Here is a 24227-nt window from a genome sequence, read left to right as displayed (position 1 = left end):
GAAAAACGTTTCTGTTTTAAAAATGTGTTTGCACAGCCTACTATAGAAATGGAACACACATGAAATGCGTGTATTCCAAATAACGCTAGAATTATTTCCACTCTAAAACTCCACTTCAATCCCAGGTAATCAAATCAAGGCAAGGCTTGAGCTAGGAGAGAAGTTCATTCTAAGTCGGTGGGGGGATGGAATAGCTGGCTGCTAGTAGCTTTTGTTTATCAGCACATTTAGATGACAAAGGACTCTGGCGGAGAGGTGCAAACGGATTTAAGACACGATTTAAGGTGGGACGGATTTACAAGTTTTTTCGTAGGCTCTGGTAATTCTAGTGTTAATAGTAGAGCCAGGAAATGCTGGGGAGATTATAGGCCATAGTGTAATGTACCTGTGATTTTACCCGAAGGACCTGGAAACTGTTGATAGGGTCAGAATTGTCTAATCTGATGAAATGATTTATTTACTACAACAACCCTCACCAAGAAAAGCAAAAATAAAATAAGGATAGTTTACATTTTACAAAACAATATTGACTCTCTTATAGAGGAGTACAGTGTGCCCAGCTAACAGAATACATTTTCATGCATCCATCTTTTCTTTTGCTTAATCAGGGCAACCATCCAGATGCAAGCCAGGAACAGTCCTTGGACAAGGCGCCAGTCCATCACACAGACATCACCTCAACCACACACTCAGGCCAATTTAGTAACACCAGTTCACTTAACCTGCATGTCTTTGGGAGGAAACAAATGCACTTTCATTTGAATCATAGATAGATAAATAGATAATTTATTAATCCCCAATGGGAAATTCACAATAAACAGACTACTATTACAGAATACAATGTCAAGAAAATATAATAATAGGTCTAGGACATTGAGTTTTTTGTATATGCTGGACAGTTAATAATATGTTTTTCTCTCCATATTACAGAGTTTTGCATTATATATTCTGGGTGATTATAGTGCTGTTTCTAGTGAACCTTCGAAATACCTACTTAAAATCTCAGCAGGTTAGTAAACTAATATTTATTGATAACCCTAATTGTCAATCACATCCTTAACAAATTTAAGTGAAGGACATATTTATAATTATTGTACTATTGTATTACATTTAATACAGCTGTTTGGCTTCTTTTTTTTTTTTTTTTAAACATGACATTGTAGTATTTCCCTTTTCACCAGGACTCAATAATAAATTTTAAGTAGTTGCCAAGCCGACTAGGCATCAGCTTTTGGTTGCTAAAACTGAAAATATGGTCACTGTTTTTAACTGAGATGCTATGTAATTGTACATCAGCTTATTAATTACATTACAGTGTTTCAATCTGAAGTGCTTTCATTTTTTTAATTTTAAGAAAAATATGTTAGTCGTTGATTCCTTGTATACAAAGTATCACCAGTTTATTTCATATTGTTCACATATGTTTCAAAATGGATCTAGCAAATAGCTACTTGCTAGCTCATCTGTTTATATGACTTATGGCAGGTTGCTACATAATACATTTATGTGCACTGAATAATTCTCACCTACAGTCCCTTTTGTACCCTTACTTCATGTAATACTGTGAACCAGCAAATGAAAATAACCTGCATTAACAAGTCTAAAATGTTAGAGTTGACTTCAGTATGCCATCACTGAACCCAACAAAATAAAAATGTTTTCCTACTTCTGACTGCATTGTGCCATCTTAAAGGCATTACAGATTGTGACAAATTATCAGTAATAATTTAAATATTTTTAACACAATTGAATGTTGCATATTAATTTTAATAGATTTGTTATACATATATACACATTCTGTATAACAAATGTCATGTAGACAAAAAATGTGACATACCTCTGCATATTTTAATATAAAACAAATCCTGCCGAATGAAACTGAATGATGTCAGTTGAACTTGCATTACTGTAAGGTTCTTTTTCACAAAAGGAGCATTATAGATGTATCATCTGACATGTCTCTTTTCTCATAAAGTAAATGAACAGCTTGCACTAATCAATATTTTTGCTATCTACACTCCTCCATGGGACAGAAAAATATGCTCTTGCTGCTTTGGAATGTGCAAGGAACTTTGTATTATTGGCCCATCAGTACAAAGGTGCCTTGTGCATTTCATCTCTACGTGCATACCTTCTGTTTTACGTCTTTGTTTTGTGTGTAAAATACTTAATATTTGTTTCTTAATAAAGTATTTGCATTTGATGAATTTTAGTAACATTGCAGTACAATGCAGAAACAATCAATAAAAAGGAAACAAATGTTTCAAAAGAATGTTGTTACTTGTATGTGATGAAGGATTTTGCAAGTCTGCATATTCTGATGTGTGATGTTGGGCTGGATTAATCCTATGGGGTTTAAGCTTTAACTTGATTTTAGTGATTTTGCTATTAGACATACTGCAATAGCTGAAGTTTCTGTGGAATTTTTCAATCCTTCACATTCAGATAGATAGATAGATAGATAGATAGATACTTTATTAATCCCAAGGGGAAATTCACATTCATGTGCCAGCTGGATTCTTACTTGTGTTGCTCCTTTTAAAAGAGAGGATCATTAGTGCAAAACTAAAGGAGACATAACATTCCTTCTACCGGCTCACACACACTCATATAGCAGTTAGTTGTAACACTATGTTTTAGATTGCTTTACCTGCATAAAGGAAAGCCAGGAACTGTATTATAGGCTAGTGATTGGCAAGTTATATGCCAATCTGCTGATTATGTGTAATAAGCAAAAAACAGCCAGTTCTGATTCAATGCCATAAACCTGCTGTATCACTAAAGTGGTTGGCCTTAATGGCAACCAAAGGCCAATAATTGTTTGGGTTACTTTACAGTATAAAATCTTTGCCCTACATACATTAAGACCCAAGCTTATTTGCAAAACATATACAACACTGCCACGAAAATGGTCATTTACCAGGAATCATGACCAACAAGATGACATCTTGCATTTTTCAATTTGCTTTTTTCTTATATCAAGGCAATGTCATAGGCCATCTTAATGAGGAGAGCATGTTCTCCTTTAATTAGTTTTTCTCGTCAGTTGGTTGTGAAAATACCATTAGTTTTATTTTTTCACCGTTCGTTTTATTGCCTGTGTTTTATTTCTTATACTCAGGGCAGAGAAAGCCTTTAAAGGAACACGATGATAAAAGGTATTTATTTCATTTATTTTTCTGTATTTATATGAATCAGGTTTAATTTTGTTTTCAGGAAAATTATGTTTGATTTCTCTAGATTAAGTGCCCTAAGGCCATCTGTATTGAATTCAAGTCTTGCAGAAAAACTTGTGACTTGGCTAACCCAATCAGGTAATATGTTTACATTATTATTTTTAAGATACACAAAAGATAAAAAAAAAAAGATTTCACATTACATGACTTTTCGTCAGAGGGGATATCAGATGTGATGACTGCAGTTGCTAATTATATTGGCATACCATGTCAATTTACACACAGTAACTAGAAATCACTGGACATGTTGTATTAGATGACTCTGTGATGACTTTCCTGTACAGTTTTCACATTTCCTTTGTATTGCAAGCTCTTGTCGCCCTTTCTAACAACCAATAATGTAATGCCTGAAGAGCTAGTTCCCATGCAGAGGCTTTAGAGGTATGACAAGTTCAGCTATAATCTCTGCCCCCTTTTATTTTTTTCTTATTTTTCCACCCTGTCATGATACATAAAATATAAGATGTCAGATACTCAAGTCTCTCATCTGTGATTGTGGTCTAAAGCATGCTTGTTCCTTACTCCTCATTGCTGTATTGTATTTCTGGGTGAATGTTAATTGGTTGTGAGCTCTCATGTACACAGATCTCTTCCTTATGACATGAAGCAAAATCAAACCTGTTTTGTTTGGGTGAGTTACAGACTGGTTGGACTGAGTAACTGGTGCTGCAAAGATTTGTGATCAGTGTGCTGCAACTGCCCCATATTCACTGAGATTATGTAAATAAAGTTTGCAACTAATAATCACTGGAAAGTCTTATAATGTTGCATGGCCTTAAGTAATTCAAGTGTTTCTCCAGTATTTTAAGCATCATGTTAGAACGGTTACCATTAAAGATGATGTGCTCTTTTAACAGCCTTTTTTCAGGACTGTTCTCTTATTGTCTTGGAGAATTTCTAGTTATGCCTTTAAGTTTAATTCCAGCATGGTACTTGAATTCCCTTTCTGGGCTAAACTCAGTGATACAAAATACTGTGAAAATATATAAGTATATCTTCTGGTATGGAATTTTTAGTTAATATATAATATTTTACAATTTATTACACGTACATACTTAAATGAAGTTGTAACAATAAATTATTAAAACTTAAGGGAAAAGACTGAAAATAACTAAACAGTTTACTAATTGTGGCTTAAAGCTTGAGCATGTAAGGTCTGCCTCACCTTAGAGAAACCAGCAAGTTGAATTTCCAAGGTTAGAATGAAGTAAATGAGTAATAAAACCTTACCAAGCTGTTTGTACAGTGCTGCCAACGTAAGCATATGATGGCAAGTTCGTTAACTTAATTGTCAGACCTTGCATGCATACTGTGTGCATATATATATATATATATATATATATATATATATATATATATATATATATATATATAATATACACACACACACATACACCCACTGTCCCCATTATTATGTACATGCAGAAATTAGGGCTGCGTTTCCAAATTCTAACTCCTATGCCAACCTGCAGATGTCTTAATCTTGTCCAGCCTTGAGGAATACTGCCACTTGTGTGAGAGAATGAACTGCTCCCATTAGGCCCATTCACCCATTAATATTATGGCCTCCTGGCTGGGTATGAATCTATTCTTTATCCCATCCAGAATGTCTGTCCTTCCTCCATCTGTGTGTGTATGTATAATTAAATATTATATATAATATTTATATATTTATTTGAATTGAATTACTGAAATAAATTAACTTTTTGATAATATGCTAATTTATTGAGATGCACATATATAGTGTTTGTGTATGTTAAATATCTAGGCAGCTTTGCTGAAACCTGTATTGCCTTATTTTCTATTTTTAGGATTTACACTTAGAGATTTGGAATCTGTTCCAATTGGTGTTGCTTTGCCTATTAGAGATGCTATCTATCACTGTCGCACACAGCCTTCATCTGGTTGGTCAGAAGATGTTTGTATGCTTATTGGACGGCAAGACCTCATCAAACAGGCACACGAAGTTACCATAGCAAAAGGAAAATCAGTAAGTTCTAGATTTTTCTAAATATGTCTGGCTCTAAGATTTTCTTTATGTTTTACAGTATATACAATATGAACATAATTTTTCACAGTACCATGAAATAAATAAATAGCCAGAGTAGATAAACAGGACCTGAACTTGAGCAGTAGCCCAGGAAATTCTGTGGATGTACAGCATTAGAACTGTGAGATAGCACATGGATGATAACCAGTTTTGGAGTAGCTCCAGGTGCCTTTTCATTTATATACAGACTGGAACTCAGGGTGGTTTCCAACCTGAACTCAACCATAACTCCTAGGTTGCCTGGAATGAGTTATAAATGGTCCTCTTCCACTCTGTAGCAGAGTCAAGTTGTGAATTCTGTCAAAGAATGTAGGACAGCCAGAAATGACAGAGAGGCCGGAGGTAAAAAGGCATTATTAATCAAATATATATTTTCAGGACTTGAGTACAAAAGTTAAAGAATCTTTGTAGATCAAAACAAATAAACTGTTGGTAGTCAAATACACCTTAAAGTTAAATTTCAAAAACACTTTACATTTAATAAGCCAGTTGGTTTTAAATGCATTACATATATATAATTAATTGTAGAGAAACATTCATATGAAAAGGCCCAAATATTAGCAACTTTTAAGAATATGTACACGGTACAGATTAGGAGTGATACTAGGTATCAGTTTTGTAATGGAAGTTTGTTTTCTTCTCTTCTTTATTTCCGCCAGACCTCTGCTTTATGTATTGTAGAGTAGCATTAGTCATAAATGAAGAATACTGCATCAGGTTTCCTGAACATTAAAAGTATGAAAGTAATAATTAATTGATCTGCTATTAATTAGTGCTCAGAAATAATCAATTGATCTGCTATTAATTAGTGCTCATATGGCTACACATATATGTCCTCTGTAGCAGATGTTTCTTCTTACAAATCATGATACAACTCATTCCAGTTTTCTAAAGCTATTTTTGTTCATGTAGGAGGTGGTAAATTTGAGCTTTTGAAAGTCACAATGCCTACAGGCTTTCATTCCAGTTGCTTTCTTAATTTTTATGCCACTTAACATACTATTGCATTACAGTAGGAATTCTACTTCCATATATTTTACTTTCCTAGGATAATGAGTAAAACACTGTAAAAGCATTTAATCAAAAGTAGGTACTTTTCGCCATCTTGCTTGCATACAGACTTACCTGACCATTGGCGAGAAATTCTTACAGTAAATCAGAGTGTTCTCCAGACTTTTCAAAGAGCATTTTAGATCCCTTTATTTATTGTTAATAAAATGCTGTGGTAACTTTTTCATAAGTAAAGACTGTGTTTTTTATTAACTGGCACAACAAACAAAAAAAGGAACACTAAACTTTGAAGCCTCTTCCTTTTTCATATGCTGTCTGTTGGGCTGTAGTAGTATATACTGTAGAAGATCTGACAACATTCACTTTGATAATATTCAGTAACGCATTTAATAAGACAAGCAACAAAGTACTTTAAATAGTAGTGTAATCAGTTATCTAATACAGCTTCTCTTTCTGTATTTTAATTTGTGGCTTGATAGTGTTTTCACTAGTGCCATTAAGTCTGGCCTCTTATTCATCTTTGTGAAGTATGCACTTTTACCCTGGACCATCTGGGTTTTCTCAGGCTATTCTGGATTCCTTTTGTTTGTCATAAAAATATGTAAGGTTAATTGGTGATACTAAATTTGTAGCTTGGTAGTGTTTTCACTACTGCCGCTAAGCCCAACCACTTAACCATCTGTGTGAAGTTTTCAACCTGGACCATCTTTTTGTCATAAAGATATGTAAGTAAGGTTAATTAGTGACACTAAATTGACCCATTTTTGAGTACTTTTTTAAATACATGTACATAGGTAAAGATTTGTCTGAACCAAAAATCAAGTAATTCACAATATGTTTTTTTTTTTTTTTTTTTTTATATACCCTCTTTTGTATTTTTTCTCCAAAGACTGTGGGTCAAATGATAGGTTCAGACCTGCCACCTGCTAATGAAACAGAAGATGAAGATGATGGAATGAATGATATGAATCAGGAAGTAATCTCACTGATCTGGTGCAAAGATCTACGTGTACAGGAAGTAAGGAGATTGCTTCAAAGTTCTCATCCTGTGCGAGTGAATGTTGTCCAGCTACCTGAAGTTAGTGATCATGAGTACATAGAAGAAAAAGAGAACAAGTAAGGCTTTTTAATTATCTAAGCAATTTATTCAAATATAAAATTGCTTTTCTATTACGTTTTTCATGTATATGTATCCTTTAAACTGGTAAGTAGTTGTTTTCATGAGACTTTTTTATGCTTGACTTCAATCTGGTCTTACAATTCACCGATATAACATATCAGTGATTAACATATTAAATAATGAAAAATACTGAATAATGTAGAAGTACTATTACTATTATCATCACTACTCTCCTCTGTACTACTACTGAAGAATGTGGGTTGTGCCAAGGAATGCAATCTTCTGGATCTTTTTTGAACTCACTCTACACATTTGTTTGTCCAGCTGCTGTTGGAACCCAGTTTTGATGGTTCCCAGTGTGTTTATGACTCCTGGAACCTCTCTTATCCTTGTTTTCCATGTGTCTAACTTCGAACGCTAGGTCTTTATACTTATGATATTCTCTGCCTCCTTGCTCAGGATGTTGTTGTCATCTGGGATCATCACATTGATGATAACGCACAACTTGCTCTTCTTGTCATGGAACACGATATCTGGCAGATTGGTGGTAATGGAACAGTCTGTGGGAGTGGTCTTGTCCCACATAATGACACAGTCAATGACTGGTATATGCTTATACCACTTGTGCTTCATCTGAACACCCAGGTGTTGGCATAGTTCCCAGGGCAGGTACATACTGACCTTGTTCTGGTGTTCAAGATATTCCTTTGGGGCCAGCAATAACTTCTCCTTGTTGCAGTACATCCTTGTCTCCATGGTTTTGGACTTAAGTAACTGCTTGGCCAAATTGGTTATGGCTGACATCTTATTTTGTAAGCTGAGCTCTGTCTTGAGGGCAAGTTGCACTCGATGATAGTACTTCTTGTTGGTCTGGACTTCATGATTTCATACTCCACTTTTTCTTGGTTTGAAAATGCCACTGAGAGGTATCGCGTCAGTGCAGAAAGGCAGGGGAGACAGGGAATCACCTTGGAAAATTTCATTCCTTGATGTGTATCTCTTCCAACTTGGTGAAACCACTACTGTAGAACAAATTCATCCTGGTTCTCCAGACTGTCTCAGTAGAGCTTCAAGTTCTACATGATCCAGTTGTGTTCCAGACTATCAAAGGCCTTCTTGAAGTCTGTCCACTCCATTCTTAGATGCTTGTTCCTGCCCTTGACTTCTTTAATCACCATCTTGTTGAGGTACTGGTCCTTGCATTCTCAGCTTGCTAGATGGCAATATTTCTGCACCTCTGGGAGCATGTTGTTGCTGAACAGGAGATCGTAGAGCCTGACTGCAATGACCACCATGAGCACCTTGTACAGTGTTGGCAGGCACATGAACGGGCAGTAGTTCTTTAGATCCTTGCTGCTTTTTCCCTTAAAGCAGGGTTATTCAATTACAAATTCCTCCATACATCCGTCCAGTGTCCATCCATCCTATTTTCAAACCAAGAAATAAGCAGCTGTTAAGCAGTAGGTAATGCAAATTTTAAATCAACAGAAATTAATACATTTAAAAAACAAGTATTTATTCATTGTTTCCCTTTTACATTTGGTGTCATCTGACACAGGCACATCAAAAATGTATTAAAATAAAAAAACAACAAAAAAGCTATAACTGAACAGAATCTGAACTAGTAGTAATACTTTTTTTCCCACTTTTGGAAAAAAAAAAATTAACATTTTGCTCACATCTGACCCAGGCACAGCATTAGCAATAACATTAGTTTTCCTTTTGAAATAGAACTTAAACTGTTTCATTCACACAGTTCTAATCACTCATATGACAGTGGTTAAATTTGAGTTCCACAACAAAGCCCTTTCTTTTGAAATTGTTTCCCAGCCTCCCCATAAAAAAAATGACCTGAGTAAATGTTTAAGAGCAAGGCACCGCGTATGGCATTAAAGTGGATTGGTACCTTTATTTTAATGATTTGTCTTTAAGATGTCTTTGTACAGAGTTCTTGGTGTCAAGTAATGAATTATTAATTATAATTATTACTATTTCTTTTTTTTAACTAAATCTTATTTACCATGTTTCTTTGTTGATGTGACCCCATTGAAGAATTTATTGGTAACAGAACGTATAGTGCGCACGCCAAAACGATTAAAGTAACAACTAATAAAGTGGCATTTTTTATATCATTTTAACAAAGTTTACTGTCCGCCTTTAATCACAAAGCACCAGAGTAAAGCAACTGTGTTACATCTTCAACCTTAAAACACAGACTTCATCACATCACTGTGCGTGACGAAACACCAGGCAGGCGACTGCTCATACATGTTTACTGACAGACAGGCCATCATTTTGCATGAAGTATGTGTTGAATCAAAAGCAAAATGGTATGTGAAGATGTGTGAACACAAAAGGATTGCTGACAATCACACCTTAGTGTGCCCTGCCAAATCAGAAGGGACAACTGAATTCTACAGGGCACAGATATATTCATAACACGGGACCTATATGATGGGCAGATGAAATTCAAATGTTTTGCATGCCTACCCTTTGTTTTGATAACCAGTTTGCGTCATATTCAGCCCTTTGTTCATTATTCTGGCACAAGCATAACCAGCCTCTCATTGAAATTGACCATTTAGAATACATGGCCATCCCATCCGCAGCGTTATGTAGATAGAAATATTTTCCAGTGTGCGTCTCCAAGTCTGATATCATTATGCGGCTCAGGGATCTGCAAGAGGGAGCCTGTGCCGACACACAAGTTAACGGCGCATCTGCTTAACAGTTTTTTTTAAAAAAAAAGGCTTTTTGCATCTGTTACAATATAATTAGTTTGAACTTCAATGATTTCATTCACAACTGATGAACTAAGTACAAACAATAATTGCCAAAGCCTATTTTTGGTAGCATTTGAGACCATTTTAGTTGCAGTCTGGGGCCCTGGTAAAACCACGGGCTTGTCCACTTGGAGGTTGCTTCTGTGCCACATATGGCCCCTGGGCTTCCATTTCAATAGACCTGCCTTAAAAAGTAGGACAGGTCATGTAGGAAGCCATCAGATGAGGTTCATGGACCTCTTCATTCAGCGGTGTCATGAGTTGGCTGTGGGCAGCCATGAACTTCTTGAGCCAGAAGTTCAGGAGCTTCTCTGGACCAGGCGCCTTCCAGATGCTGGTCCTGTTGTTAGCACCTACAACTGCAGTGATTGAGAACTTGCACCACTGCTTTTTAGGCATGATATCATACTTAGAGGCAAATCCACAGTGCATACTTGTTGTGTTCTTTCTAGTCTGGTAGGATGCACAGTCCAGAACTTATGCAGTTTGTCCTTATTTGTTGTCTTGCAATCCACAGTCTACTCCTTGCATAGCTCTCAATACAGGAGCTGGGTGTTGTCTGCAAAGAGCTTTTTCTGGTGGTACTATTTACTCCTCACATTGAACTAATGCAGACACTGGGTCTGTGTGACGATCCTAAGCATGGTTTCCCAAATGAGTCCCAGAAGCTTATCCAATCCCATATGTCATTTCTTGAATATGTTTACTGAATATGAACAATTTTATAATTTTAAAAACATTTTCTGTCATTTGTGCTGAACAAATGTGTGCTGATTGTTTGCACTTTTTATCTTTTCCTTTTGCCCAGAATGGGCCAATTTGTAATGAAATGTAGGTGAATTTGACTCTAAATGTCTATACCACACAACATATCCCGCTCCAAAACAATGTGCTTAAAATGAATGCCTTCAATATTGCATTCAAAAGTCTCCCAGACTTGGCTTTTTATTTTCTACCAGCCATATTGATCTCAATTTATAGACAGAATTTTGTTACCTGTAGGCCTGAAAAGATACTAAAAAAATCAGAAAATAGATTCTACTGTGTTCTGACAAGTGTGATCATGAAAATCATGGGGGCTTAGGAAGATCAAGGGTCGTGGATTGAATCAGTGGGCACACTCAACCTAGCTGTATTGAGGGAAACAAAGAAAAACAAGCATGTAGTGTGAAGGCTAGGAGTAGTGAGACTTGAATAGCCCACGCATAAGAATAGTGAACCCTTAATGAGCAGAGTAAGAGCAGGTAATAGGAGTATGGACAGCCACAAAATGACAGAAAGGATTAAGAACAATATATACATTATCTAAACCTGTTTATCTAGAGCAGGATCGCAGGAAACCTGGAACCTACCCCAGCAGGTTTGCATGCAAGGCAGGAAAAATCCCTGGTATGCAATATGTATGATAAGGCTGATGTTAAGAACAAAAAGAACATGATATTTCAACCACATATTTTGAGAGACATAGAAAAATTGAAAAAGGGGCAAAAATATTTTAAATTCTAATTCTACTACTGGATTATTTTCACAATGTCAGGTATTTTGAGCTGTGAATATAAACTAAAAAAGATTAAATAAATAAATATAGAATAAATACAAAAACACATCAGTATGTTTAGTTTTTCACAAATTGGCAGACACTCTTCACCTACCTTGCCCACCATCCTGCATTTTGCAGGCAGTTATGTCTCTTTCTAAAATAATCAAAATTTGATTGACTTTCTCTTAGTGATAATTTGAGCAGTACCTGACAAGTTTTTCAAGTTACATAATACAATATGCATTTGTACAACAGAAATAGCAGTTGCCATTTCAGATAACAATGTAATGAATTCTTTACAGGTTGTGTGATTTTTTTTTTTTTTTCCTTATTGAAAGCATGTTCTCTAAACTCTAATTATGTGTGCTCTCAGTCTGCAGCACGTTTATTTTCTGACTCTTCATAAAATGAAAATGTTGATGATGGTCATGGTGTCCAAAAACATTAAATGATTTCAAATTATAAAATGCTTTTATCAGTTTTCCATTTTAAAAAAAAAATGTCTCTGTGCCTTAACCAGACAATTAAGTCACAAAACCTTTACATGTTTTACTAACCTCCTTATACCAAGTTGGAGAGTTGTAAACTTAAAGAACTTATAGGAAAAAAAAATGTCAAAGTAACAATCTCATACATCATATATACAGAATCTTTGTATGCTTTTGTGTTATTTGCTCTTATTATTGAAGTTGTATATGTTTTTAAAATTGCATGTTTTTATTTTGTATTTATAATGAATATTATTGCCTTATGTTTTTTTTTAATCCATGATCATTTAAAATGAAAAAATGTAATATTGTTCTTAAATTGTAGACTGCTGCAACTTTGTCAGCGAACTATGGCACTCCCTGTGGGAAGAGGGATGTTTACATTGTTTTCTTATCATCCTGTGCCAACAGAACCACTTCCAATTCCAAAGCTTAATCTTACTGGTATGTATGTTTATTTTAAGTGTAGGTGCAGTTACAGTTTTTTTTTCTGCCGAGTTTTATTCGCCCACTTATTTTTAAGATTTATTTGATATGTTCTTTAGAATAGTATGTGAACTGTGCAAGATCTAGTTGATCCAAAAGGTTGTAACACCATAAAAACATTAAATTGCCTCAGGCCACACTATGCATATGATTAGACTACATGGGATCAATGTGCCAGGAACCAAGCAAGTACCATCTTGAAGCAGAAACTGGTATAACCATACAAGTTTGCAGTAGACAAATCAATGATGTGGTGATGCATTTCTTAGAAAAATATTTGGTTCTAGTATACATGGTAGAATATTCCAGGACAAAATTCTAAAAGATGACTTGTGTAATCAGACTGAAACCATTCTTCACATGACATGAGACTTACAGTACTTACATAGAGCTGGATTATATAACTTGTCTGTCTCATCCTCAAGTGATTCCCTTCTATATTAGATCTTTTGGCATTATTACAACATCTTCTGAAGCTTGTGCCAGTCAAGTGGCTAATCCATTGCTCTTCTATTTAAGCCACAAACATTATAATACTGTCTGTTTCTTGTCTCCTTGTGCTATATATCTTCATGTGTTGCATGGCCTCCAGTGCCACGGACTTTCACCTTCCATCCATTTGTACACACTCATTAAGCAGTATCTGATATTTGCAGAATTTTTGCTCAAACAATTACTCCACACATTCTTCCAATGGAACTGTTAAAATCGAGCATTATGATGGTTTCAGCTGTTTTAGACCAGATTAACAAATCTGCCCATAACCCTGCATTGACTATCCTGTATGCAATTGTTATTAGGACATCCACTTTTTTCTCTACTTCCCATGCTAGAGCATTATTCAGTATGATATATGATGTCAAGCTTAATAACACACTGGCGAGGCCGCATCTGGAGTATTGTGACTAGGATGATTCCAAGATGAAGGTGGAGTGGATGAGGCACAATTTCAGATCAAATAAAATGTGGTTGGAAGCCATTAAACAGGTAGTGACAATAATGATGCAAGGTTAGAAACTCTGTCAAGAGAAACTTACTAGGCTTCTGTTTTCTTTCACATAAATTTATTCCAGAGGTGATACTGGTTAGTCTGAATGAAGACTTAGCATTTCAGAAGAGCAATGGAATTGTGACATTCATAAAATATACTCTAGTTCAATATATGGCAAGCACATCATAATTTAACTAAAAATTGCCCATTGTTCACATATATCTTGTACAAGATATACCCAGGAGATGACGAGTATCATCAAAGTGCTGTTTTAATAAGTCACATTTTGGGGGAATGTCCTGCACTTTTATAATTATTTTGGGCAAAATATTTTGTGCATCGCTCAGAAACCTTGGATTTAAAATCATTTATAACATCTTTTAAAGAAAAATAGTATATTTTTTGGAGTAATGCCAGATGGGATTAAAGTGTACTATGAAAGATGTGTTGTAAATCTTATACCACACTACTTGCACAAAGACTTATTTTGCTCAGATGAAAGAATCCCAGTCCACCCAAAGTGATGTTTTAGATGATCTCAGACTGGAGAAAAATCAAATAACCTGTACAAGGGTCTTTTCAGAAGTTTTTCAGAAAGGCATGAAGCAGACTGTATTTACAAGGCAGACAGCTAATCTGGACTAACTGAAACAATTTAGCAGAGAGGAATAGTCAAAGGTCCTATAAAAAAACAGCTGTGACCGGCTATAGGATAAATTTACTTAACATCATAGAAGCTAGAGGATGCACTATTCCTTTCTGGATTAAAATGTTTGTATAGTTTTTGATAATGGCTCATCAAAAAAAAATTGCATATGTTTCATACTCATCTTCAATTATTATTGGAGTTTAGATACAATTTTTTTTTTGTTAGGGTAATTCTGAAAAGCATAAAAAATGTGCAGTCTGGGGTTGGTCTCGTCCGTTACGGGAAATGGATGTCTGAAGCAGAACTCCGTTAGCTGTGGTGTTTTTCTTTTTGTTTTTTTTTTTTTTATTTTTATTTAATCATCCCACGGTATCCTGTATTTTCTCAACCCGAGGAGGCTCAATTACAGTATATGCAAGCATATATAAACATGGCCGGTCAGAAAAAGAGATTCATCCAAGCCTAGACAGGAATCAAGTCCAAGCTCAAGGTACAGCCTTTCAGAGACTAACATGGAACAGCTAGAAAAAAGCACAGATTTCCTGGGACCTGATGCTGCTGCATCGTCTCCAATCAAGAGTGAAAGAGGGAGTAATTGTACAAACGAATCAGGCCAGGATAGCTAATCGATTGTAGAAGATCCAATGAAACTGAAAATGGCCTTAGCTTCCGTGTTGTCAACTACTCCTTGCGAGCTGGAAACATTGACTCCAACTGGGCTTGCCTCTTCATCAGTGGAGTGCGGAGAAGACCAAAACGATCCGTCCAAGCTGAAGGTAATGATTGCCGCAATGGCTACCACTCAAGACATAAAGGAGCTTAAGAATGATTTAAAGAAAGATACAGTAATCCCTCCTCCATCGCGGGGGTTGCGTTCCAGAGCCACCCGCGAAGTAGGAAAATCCGCGAAGTAGAAACCATACGTTTATATGGTTATTTTTAGAATGTCATGCTTGGGTCACAGATTTGCGCAGAAACACAGGAGGTTGTAGAGAGACAGGAACGTTATTCAAACACTGCAAACAAACATTTGTCTCTTTTTCAAAAGTTTAAACTGTGCTCCATGACAAGACAGAGATGACAGTTCTGTCTCACAATTAAAAGAATGCAAACATATCTTCCTTTTCAAAGGAGTGCAAAGCAAGCAGTCAAAAAAAAATAATCAATAGGGCTTTTAAGTATGCGAAGCACCGCCGGTACAAAGCTGTTGAAGGCGGCAGCTCACACCCCCTCTGTCATGAGCAGGAAGAGACAGAGAAAGAGAGAGAGAGAAAAACAGACAGTCAAAAATCAATACGTGCCCTTTGAGCTTTTAAGTATGCGAAGCTCCGTGCAGCATGTCCTTCAGGAAGCAGCTGCACACAGCCCCCCTGCTCACACCCCCCTACGTCAGCGCAGAGAGAGAGAGAGAGAGAAGAGAGAGAAAGTAAGTTGGGTAGTTTCTCAGCCATCTGCCAATAGCGTCCCTTGTATGAAATCAACTGGGCAAACCAACTGAGGAAGCATGTACCAGAAATTAAAAGACCTATTGTCCGCAGAAACCCGCGAAGCAGCGAAAAATCCGCGATATATATTTAAATATGCTTACATATAAAATCCGCGATGGAGTGAAGCCGCGAAAGGCGAAGCGCGATATAGCGAGGGATCACTGTATAAGGAAAGAAATAAATGATATAAGGAAGGAAATAAAGGGCATACACAAGACAGACAAGAAGCTGCTTCAGGATATTAAAGACCAAGAAAATAATCGCTTTGAGGCAATTAGGTATGCTAGAAAAAATTAAGGAACAAATACAGGAAAATACATCTAAGTTTGAGAGTAAACTTAGACCACTTAACGCTCAGTTGGAAGACATTAACACTAGAATTACCAGAGCCTACGAAAAAACTCGTAAATCCGTCCCACCTTAAATCGCGTCTTAAATCCGTTTGCACCACTCCGCCAGAGTCCTTTGTCATCTAAATGTGCTGATAAAGCTACTAGCAGCCAGCTATTCCATCCCCCCCACCGACTTAGAATGAACTTCTCTCCTAGCTCAAGCCTTGCCTTGATTTGATTACCTGGGATTGAAGTGGAGTTTTACAGTGGAAATAATTCTAGCGTTATTTGGAATACACGCATTTCATGTGTGTTCCATTTCTATAGTTGGCTGTGCAAACACATTTTTAAAACAGAAACGTTTTTCATATTCTAATAGTAAATGACAAAATGTAGGCATAAACTATATAACGTATGAAGCCTGAAGTCCATATATCAAAGAAACACTTTCACAAAAGGTACAAATAAAAGAACACGTGCGCCTTCATTCAAAAAAAAAAAAAAAAAAAAAAAAAGCCGCGTTAGCATGCCACATTGACTTTCTTACTGCAACTGCCGCGGTGGCGTAATGGTATCAGCACCTGACTGGGACTCAGAGGGTGGCGAGTTCGATTCCACACGACTCTACTTCGAGAAATTAACTGCTCTTATTCTTACAATTTTAGAATAACAATATAAATTTGATTTCAGTCTGTAACAGGCGGTGTAACTTATGATACTGGTAAAGGTTAGCTTTTTTTTTTTTTTTTTTTTTTAATTCACTTTTCATTCTCGCAGTCACATTCAGAATCAATCCATACAACCCCATCTGACACAGCTGGTTTCACATAAATAAAAGTGCACTTTTATTCAAGACTATAACCGAAGAATAAAGAAAGCAAGTTACAGTTAGTGGTTGATACAACAGCTTGCGTGGTGCAATGTTAAGAACTGCTGATTTCCGATCCGTGCTATATAAAATCATCACATTCAAATATTAACAGTTCCCACACACCCAAGGTCCGCCATTCCTACATTTACAACATGTGTACTTGTTGCAGTGTACACACCTCTCTGTGCTATGGTTCCTATTACAGTGAATGAGCACCTGACACTGTACTTTCTTCCCTGGGGGAAGCTGAGGTCTTAGAACGGAAGTTTGTTGACGCTGTATCATCTTTTCCTTTTCCATCGCCTTTTCCTGTAAGAAGCGACGACGAAGTTCCTCTGCAAGGTGAGCCATGAACACTCTTCTTTTCTCAGCGGACCCCGTGCATGCCTTATACAATACGTTTGCGTTCATCGCTTCTAGGTCAAGGATGTTGTACAACACAGCAACCGGCCACCTGCGTGTTCCTGTGCGCACTGAACAAGCACGCGCCTTCTGGTCCATGATGTCAACGCCACGCTGGGGAAAAAAGAAAGACAAATATATGTGACATTTTGAAGAAATCATTTTATTACCAGAAGAGCACCAGAATACTTCGTCACACTAATATGTTTTTCATTAGCATACCTTCATGTGGTTGTACTCTGTGACCGTGTTTGTTTTTTTTTTTTTATCTTGCCCAATCTCCACATCATGGTGCATTGTGCTGAGAATGCAGACAGACTTCATCTTTTTGGGCACATACACTGTCAGCATGGCACTGGGAGATCTAAACACCAGCGTGGAGAATTGTTCGTGTACTGAACTGACTTTAGCTGCAGGTGGAAGTTCCCGTCGCACTTTATTCATGGTGCCAAGCAGAGTTGTATTGCGGTGCAGCAGTCTATTAGCCAGCGAAAGTGACGTGAAGAAGTTGTCTGTTGTTACGGTTCTGCCTTTTTGGATTGCGGCAGATTTGGAGACAAAGTACATGTGCAATGCCACTCCTTATTTAGGAAAAGATCCCAGTCGTCCCACGGGAGAAAGACTTTCCGAGTCTGTGGTCATAAAGCTTATGGAGCCATTTCTGGACAAAGGCACCCTACCATTCAGATGTTCTTTGTTCAAGTTGCGCTGAATTGTAGAACGATGTACAGATACACCATCTGCAGCAAGATGTTCTTGCAGGTCTTTGGAGGTGATCTGTGGGTTGTCTGTAACCATTCTCACATTCCTGCGCATATGCCGCTTCTGTATTTTGCTTCGCCTGTCAGACCTGGGTTTAACAGCAACTGTGCCTGTGGCCTTCCATTTCCTGATTGCGTTCCTTACAGTTTAAACTGACAGTTTAAACCTCTGAGATAGCTTTTTGTAGCCTTCCCCTAAACCATGATACTGAACAATCTTTGTTTTCAGATCTTTTGAGAGTTGCTTTGAGGATCCCATGCTGTCACTCTTCAGTAGAGAGTCAATGGGAAGCACAACTTGCAATTGACCACCTTAAATACCTTTTCTCATGATTGGACACACCTGTCTATGAAGTTCAAGGCTTAACAAGCTAATCCAACCAATTTGTTGTTGCAAGTAATCAGTATTGAGCAGTTACGTGCATTCACATCAGCAAAATTACACGGGTACCCAAATATTTGCACAGACAGTTTTTTACATTTGATTTAATTTCATACAACTAACTACTGCTTCACTAAAAATCTTTGTTTGGAAAACACTCCAGTACTCAGATGTTCCTAGGAAATGAAAGACATACCACTGTTATCTTTTTTGTTGAAAATGAGTAAATTATTATGCAGGCTGAGAGGGGTACCCAAACTTTTTCATATGACTGTATGTATGTATATGTTTGTATGTGTACTTTTTTTAAGGAGGCTTTTTAACATCGTACCCTTGGTTTATTGTATTAGGGCTTACTATGCTTATCCAGGGCTACTGTTTAACATTACTCCCTGGGTTTACTTTCTCAAGACGGTTCAAGATTGTATTTTATGCTTATAGTATTTGGACTGTACTGTCAGTAGATATCGCTATTTTAATCCTTATAAGCCACTGCTGGGGGGCTTGTTTTGTTTTGGACGTGGTATGTCTGAGGACTGGGACTTTGTGAAGTGTGTTCAAGCCTCATGTAGGGAGAAAAAAGAGAGCAAGCTATTTCTAATCTATCCTGTTAATCTTTTTAACTACAAGTGCCAACATAACATTAGGCTTCATGGAAATAACTCCTGGGAAAACTGGAAATTAAGGTCAAAGCTGTCTTATTGTAAGACTACAAAATGACAACAAAACTTAAGCAATATCTTCAAGACCAGTTAACTTTGTGAACTGGAATGTTAAAGGGTTGAATCACAAATTAAAGAGAAAAAGTATTCTCTCAACTAATAGGTCTAAACGCTAAAATAGTATTTTTACAGGAAACCCACTTTTTAAGCAAGGATCAGTTTTGGCTGCACAGAGACTAGACTGGCCAAATATTCCATTCCAAATTTACAAAGAAAACTAGAGGTGTGGGAATTCTTATACTGTATATAGAACAATCTTATTTGTATTAACAGATGTAGTATCTGATCCTGAAGGGAGATATGTGATTGTCATGGGTAATTTATTTAAGTGAAAAGTGATTTTGATAAATATCTATGCACCCAATGTGGATGATAGGGACTTCATCCAAAATGTATTTGCATCCATTCCTAATGTGAACATTCATAAAATTGTAATGGCTGGGGAGTTGAATTGTGTTTTAAATACAGACCTAGATGGGTCTCCTGCCATTACACAGTTTGTAACTGATCACAATTTATTAGACCCCTGGATATTTCTAAACCCAAACTCAAGAGCATATTCCTTCTACTCACCAGTGCATCACTGCTACTCAAGAATTGATTATGTGTTTATAGATAATAATTTCTTGCCTACGATTATATCTTGTATGTGTGACACTATTATTATCTCTGACCACACCCCTTTGTTCATGGAGCTAAAATCATTATGCCCCACATACACATCTCGCAGATGGCATCTTAACCCACTTTTGTTAACAGACAAGAACAGTACAGAATTCAAATCTAAGCAAATAGATTTTTTTTTAGAGACAAATACATCTTTGGAGGGTTCTGCAAGAAGTCTCTGGGAAACTCTGAAGGCTTTCTTAACAGGACAGATTATCTCATATCTTACCCACATAAATTAGAAACCAAGAAGGTATCAGAGCTAATCAGTGAAATTTCCAGAATAGATCAAGAACATGCCAGGTGTCCAAATGAAGCATTTTATAGGAAAAGGCAGGCTCAGCATTTAGAACTCAGCCTCTTCACAACTAAAGAAACAGAAAACTCATTTTTAAATCAAGACATCATTACTATAAACATGGAGAGAAAGATAATAAAATTTTAACTCAACAAATCCACAAGCAGGAAATTTGCAATGCAGTCCCAGCAATTACCAACATAGACAAAGGCAGAATCATTGACCATAAAAATATAATACACACATTTAGAGACTACTATAAGTCCTTATTTTCTACTGAGTTTAAAGAAGACAAGACACAACCTAATGCATTTCTGGATGCATTACAGATACTACAACTAGATACTCTCAGTACTATCAGAATTACTAGATGCTATAAATTCACTTCAGATTGGGAAAGAAGCAGGCCCTGATGGCTACCCTGCTGAATTCTATAAAAAAATCTCAAGCTAGCTCCCCCTTTATTAGCAACATTTACAGAAGCTAGAGACAATAAAATTCTACCTCAAACTTTTCGTCAAGCTTTAATTACCATCTTTCCTAAGCAAAATAAGGACTTATTACAATGTGCATCATACAGACCAAGCTTACTTTTGAATAATGATGTTAAGATATTCTCCAAAGTCTTAGCTAGAAGGATTGAGAAAGTGCTTCCTTTGGTAATATCACAAGGCCAAACTGGATTTATTAAAGACAGTCACTTAGCTTCCAGTCTTCAACGCATGTTTAACTCTTTTAGGGCGGATGTCGACTTTTGTCTACAGGAGGGGTTGTAGGGCAAAGTCGACATCCAGGGATAGAGGGCGACAATCAGCTGTTAATGGCGACAAAACTCACTGTCACGTCACAGGCATTCCCTCTATGCTTGGAGGAATGCTAGACTCGTTGACTCGGCAACTAATCCTTGCGTGTGCATGAGTTGCGAAATGTAAACAAAGGCAAGATGGTATCGACATGTCACAAGGGAGCGAAGCGAGTGCAGAAAAGAAAACACTTGGCAGACGATGTTTTGCGCATTATCGCTGAGTCGGACTCTGATTTTTCAGAATCGGATTTTATTGACAGTAATCAGGAGAATGAGCAAGAGAGTGAGAAGACGGTATCAGCTGATCGGACACCAGCCGATGCCGCACCAACTGATCGGCTGCCAGCTGAGCGCATTTGCGCAGCCGATGCACCTATGGCAAGGTTCGCGTGGGAGGAATACCCAGACATTGATCCGTGGGAGCCGAACTGGCTACCGGACTACACAAGACGGCATGGCTTGCTGTTAGACACGACAGATCACCAGCTGCTGGACTACTTCAGGCTGTTCAATCCTGATGCTGCTTTTCAGCTACTGTCAGATGAGACAAACAGGTAGGCAGAGAAATTTTTTGAATCGCGAGCTGCGCTTGCTTCGCATTCTCGTTTTTCAAAGTGGAAACCCACAACAAAAGACGAGATAAATGGTGTTGTGGCATTACAAATAGAGATGGGACAGAACTGGTGATATACTGGTTTCTGCCTGAAAGTAATTACATATACAGGAAAGTATTTCTTTCAAAGAGAGAACTGTCCCTTGACAAGTCAGGTTGTGCTGGAGCTGCTTCAGGGCTATGAACATTTGGGTCATGTTGTGTACATTTGGACAATTTTTATACATGCCCAGAATTGTTCATGGAGCTACAGAGTAGAGGAATTGGAGCTTGTGGCATTGTGAGGGTGAACAGGAGACACATGGCTTCACATTTGAAGCCAGACAGGCTGAAGATTAAAAGAGGTGACAATACAGTTTTCATACGGGCAGAAAACTTGGTGGCAGTGGCATGGCACGATGGCAAACGGGTGACTTGTCTCTCTACAGTACACACTAACAATATATGTGAGAATGTGCAGCAACAGACAATTGAAAAGTAGGCACCAAAGCAACACATATTGTAAGCAGTGCAGTGTGGCAATGACTAAAATTGGCTGCTTTGAGCGAGATCAGACTTTGCAGGACTTTGCTGTGTAAAATGTATGTGATATGTATGTGAAATCATATAGTATGCAGGCTCATACAACTTGCAAGACAGTAACATTTGTCAAAAGTAAATATTTTTTGTTGATTTGATATGTTAAACAATTGCTTTGTGTTCTTTTTTTTTAAAAAATGTTAGTTTTTGGAAAAATATTCAGCCCTGGGAGAAAAGAAACAAAAAACAAATTAGCCCTAAAAGAGTTAATGTACTATATTCACCCACAAAGTCTAACACCCCAGAGATCTTATTATCGTTGAATGCAAAAAAAAGTATTTGATATGGTCAAATGGAACTAACTTTTCACCATTTCTGAGAAATTTGGGTTTGGTCCAAACATTTGTGCATGGATCAAACTACTGTATACCAGTCCAGAAGCTTCAGTTTGTATTAACAACATTAATTCAGACTACTTTAAACCAGAACATGGTAATAGACAAGGATGTCCCTTGTCACCACTGCTTTTTATAATTGCCATTGAACCACTGGCAGCTCACTGTTGAAATACTTATGAGATAAAGGGAATTATCAGAGAAGGACATAAACAGAAAATTTCTCTTTTTGCAGATGATATGGTACTGTATACAGTTTATTCGATCCACAAAATACTGTGCCTGCAGTCCTAACAGCACTAAGAGAATTCCAAAAGATTTCTTGTCTCAAAATTAATTTGAACAAAAGTGTGCTCTTTCCAGTGAATTCTCAAGCACACAATATTAGATTGGACACCTTCCCTTTTATCATCGTACATCAGTTTAAATATCTAGGGATGAATATCACAAATAAACATAAAGCTGTTTATCAGCAAAAGTTTGCTGTCTGCATGGAAAAAATTAAGCAAGACTTGCATAGGTGGTCTACCCTCCATTTCACTTTAGCTGGAAGAATTAACATTGTCAACATGAATATACTTCCTAAGCTTCTTTTTCTATTTCAAAGCATTCCAATATACATCAATAAATCATCTTTTTAATTATATGGAATTCAAAACATCCACATATCCAAAGAGTGACTCTACAAAGACCTAAGGCAGGTTGGCATAGCTGTACCTAACTTTCAGATTTATTACTGGGTGGCAAATATACAAACTATAAAAACCTGGACATTGACACAAATAGATGAACAAACACAGGCTTGGTCCACAATAGAAATAAATTCCTGCAGTACTTCTTTATATTCCTTACATTGTACCCCAATAAGTACAAGCCATTGCCAATATACTAACAACCCAATTGTGCTTCACTCGCTCGGAATATTGAACCAATGTAGGAAGTATTTTAAGATAGACAAGCTATTGTGTGGTGCCTCTGCACGAGAACTATCTTTTTCCACCCTCTCAAACATACGCAGTTTTTAATGTCTGGAATACATTCGAATTAAATCACTCAGAGATCTGTACATAGACAACATCTTTGCATCCTACAAACAATTACACTCCAAATTTAATTATCCAGCAACACATGTCTTTCGCTACCTTCAAATTACGAACTTTGTTACATAAAACCTGCCCGATTTTCCCTCACCTCCCACCTATCTCTATTCTGGAAAAACATATTGATCACTCTTCAGGACTCACACAGCATTTCTGTAATATATAAAAACATTTTAAAGTCCCTTCCTTTCAAAGATCCCAGAGTACAGTGGGAAAAGGATTTCTCACTCAATATCTCAGAAAAGGAGTAGAAAGTAGCAATGCACAGAATTCACTTGTGCTCCATATGCGCAAAGCATACAATTATTCAACTTAAAAATTATACATCAAGCACATCTGTCTCGTTTAAAATTGTCTAAAATATTTCCGGGGCAAGATCCAACCTGCAAATGTTGTAGTCAAGTTCCAGCCTCATTGGGCCACATGTTTTGGGCTTGCACCAAATTAACATCTTTCTGGACCAAAATCTTTAAATGCCTTTCAGACAGCCTTGGTGTGACAATCCCTCCTAATTCACTAA

General features: G+C 37.0%; 1 protein-coding gene across 3 annotated transcripts in view; it reads left to right on the top strand.

Moving 5' to 3' along the window:
* The window catches only part of anapc1 (anaphase promoting complex subunit 1), a 299392-nt gene that overhangs the window by 136210 nt on the left and 138955 nt on the right, over positions 1-24227 (top strand). For all 3 annotated transcript variants that reach the window (XM_051925424.1, XM_051925423.1, XM_051925425.1), the window contains exons 22-27: positions 931-1009; positions 3122-3158; positions 3241-3314; positions 5048-5226; positions 7187-7413; positions 12554-12672. In XM_051925424.1, coding sequence (XP_051781384.1) covers positions 931-1009; positions 3122-3158; positions 3241-3314; positions 5048-5226; positions 7187-7413; positions 12554-12672 — 715 coding nt within the window. The remainder of the gene's footprint in view (positions 1-930; positions 1010-3121; positions 3159-3240; positions 3315-5047; positions 5227-7186; positions 7414-12553; positions 12673-24227) is intronic.

The sequence above is a fragment of the Erpetoichthys calabaricus genome, chromosome 3, assembly GCF_900747795.2.
Source record: "Erpetoichthys calabaricus chromosome 3, fErpCal1.3, whole genome shotgun sequence".
In the NCBI taxonomy this organism is placed as follows: domain Eukaryota; kingdom Metazoa; phylum Chordata; class Cladistia; order Polypteriformes; family Polypteridae; genus Erpetoichthys; species Erpetoichthys calabaricus.
Note: the sequence above shows the minus strand (reverse complement) of the source record. Positions and strands in the feature narration are given on the sequence as shown.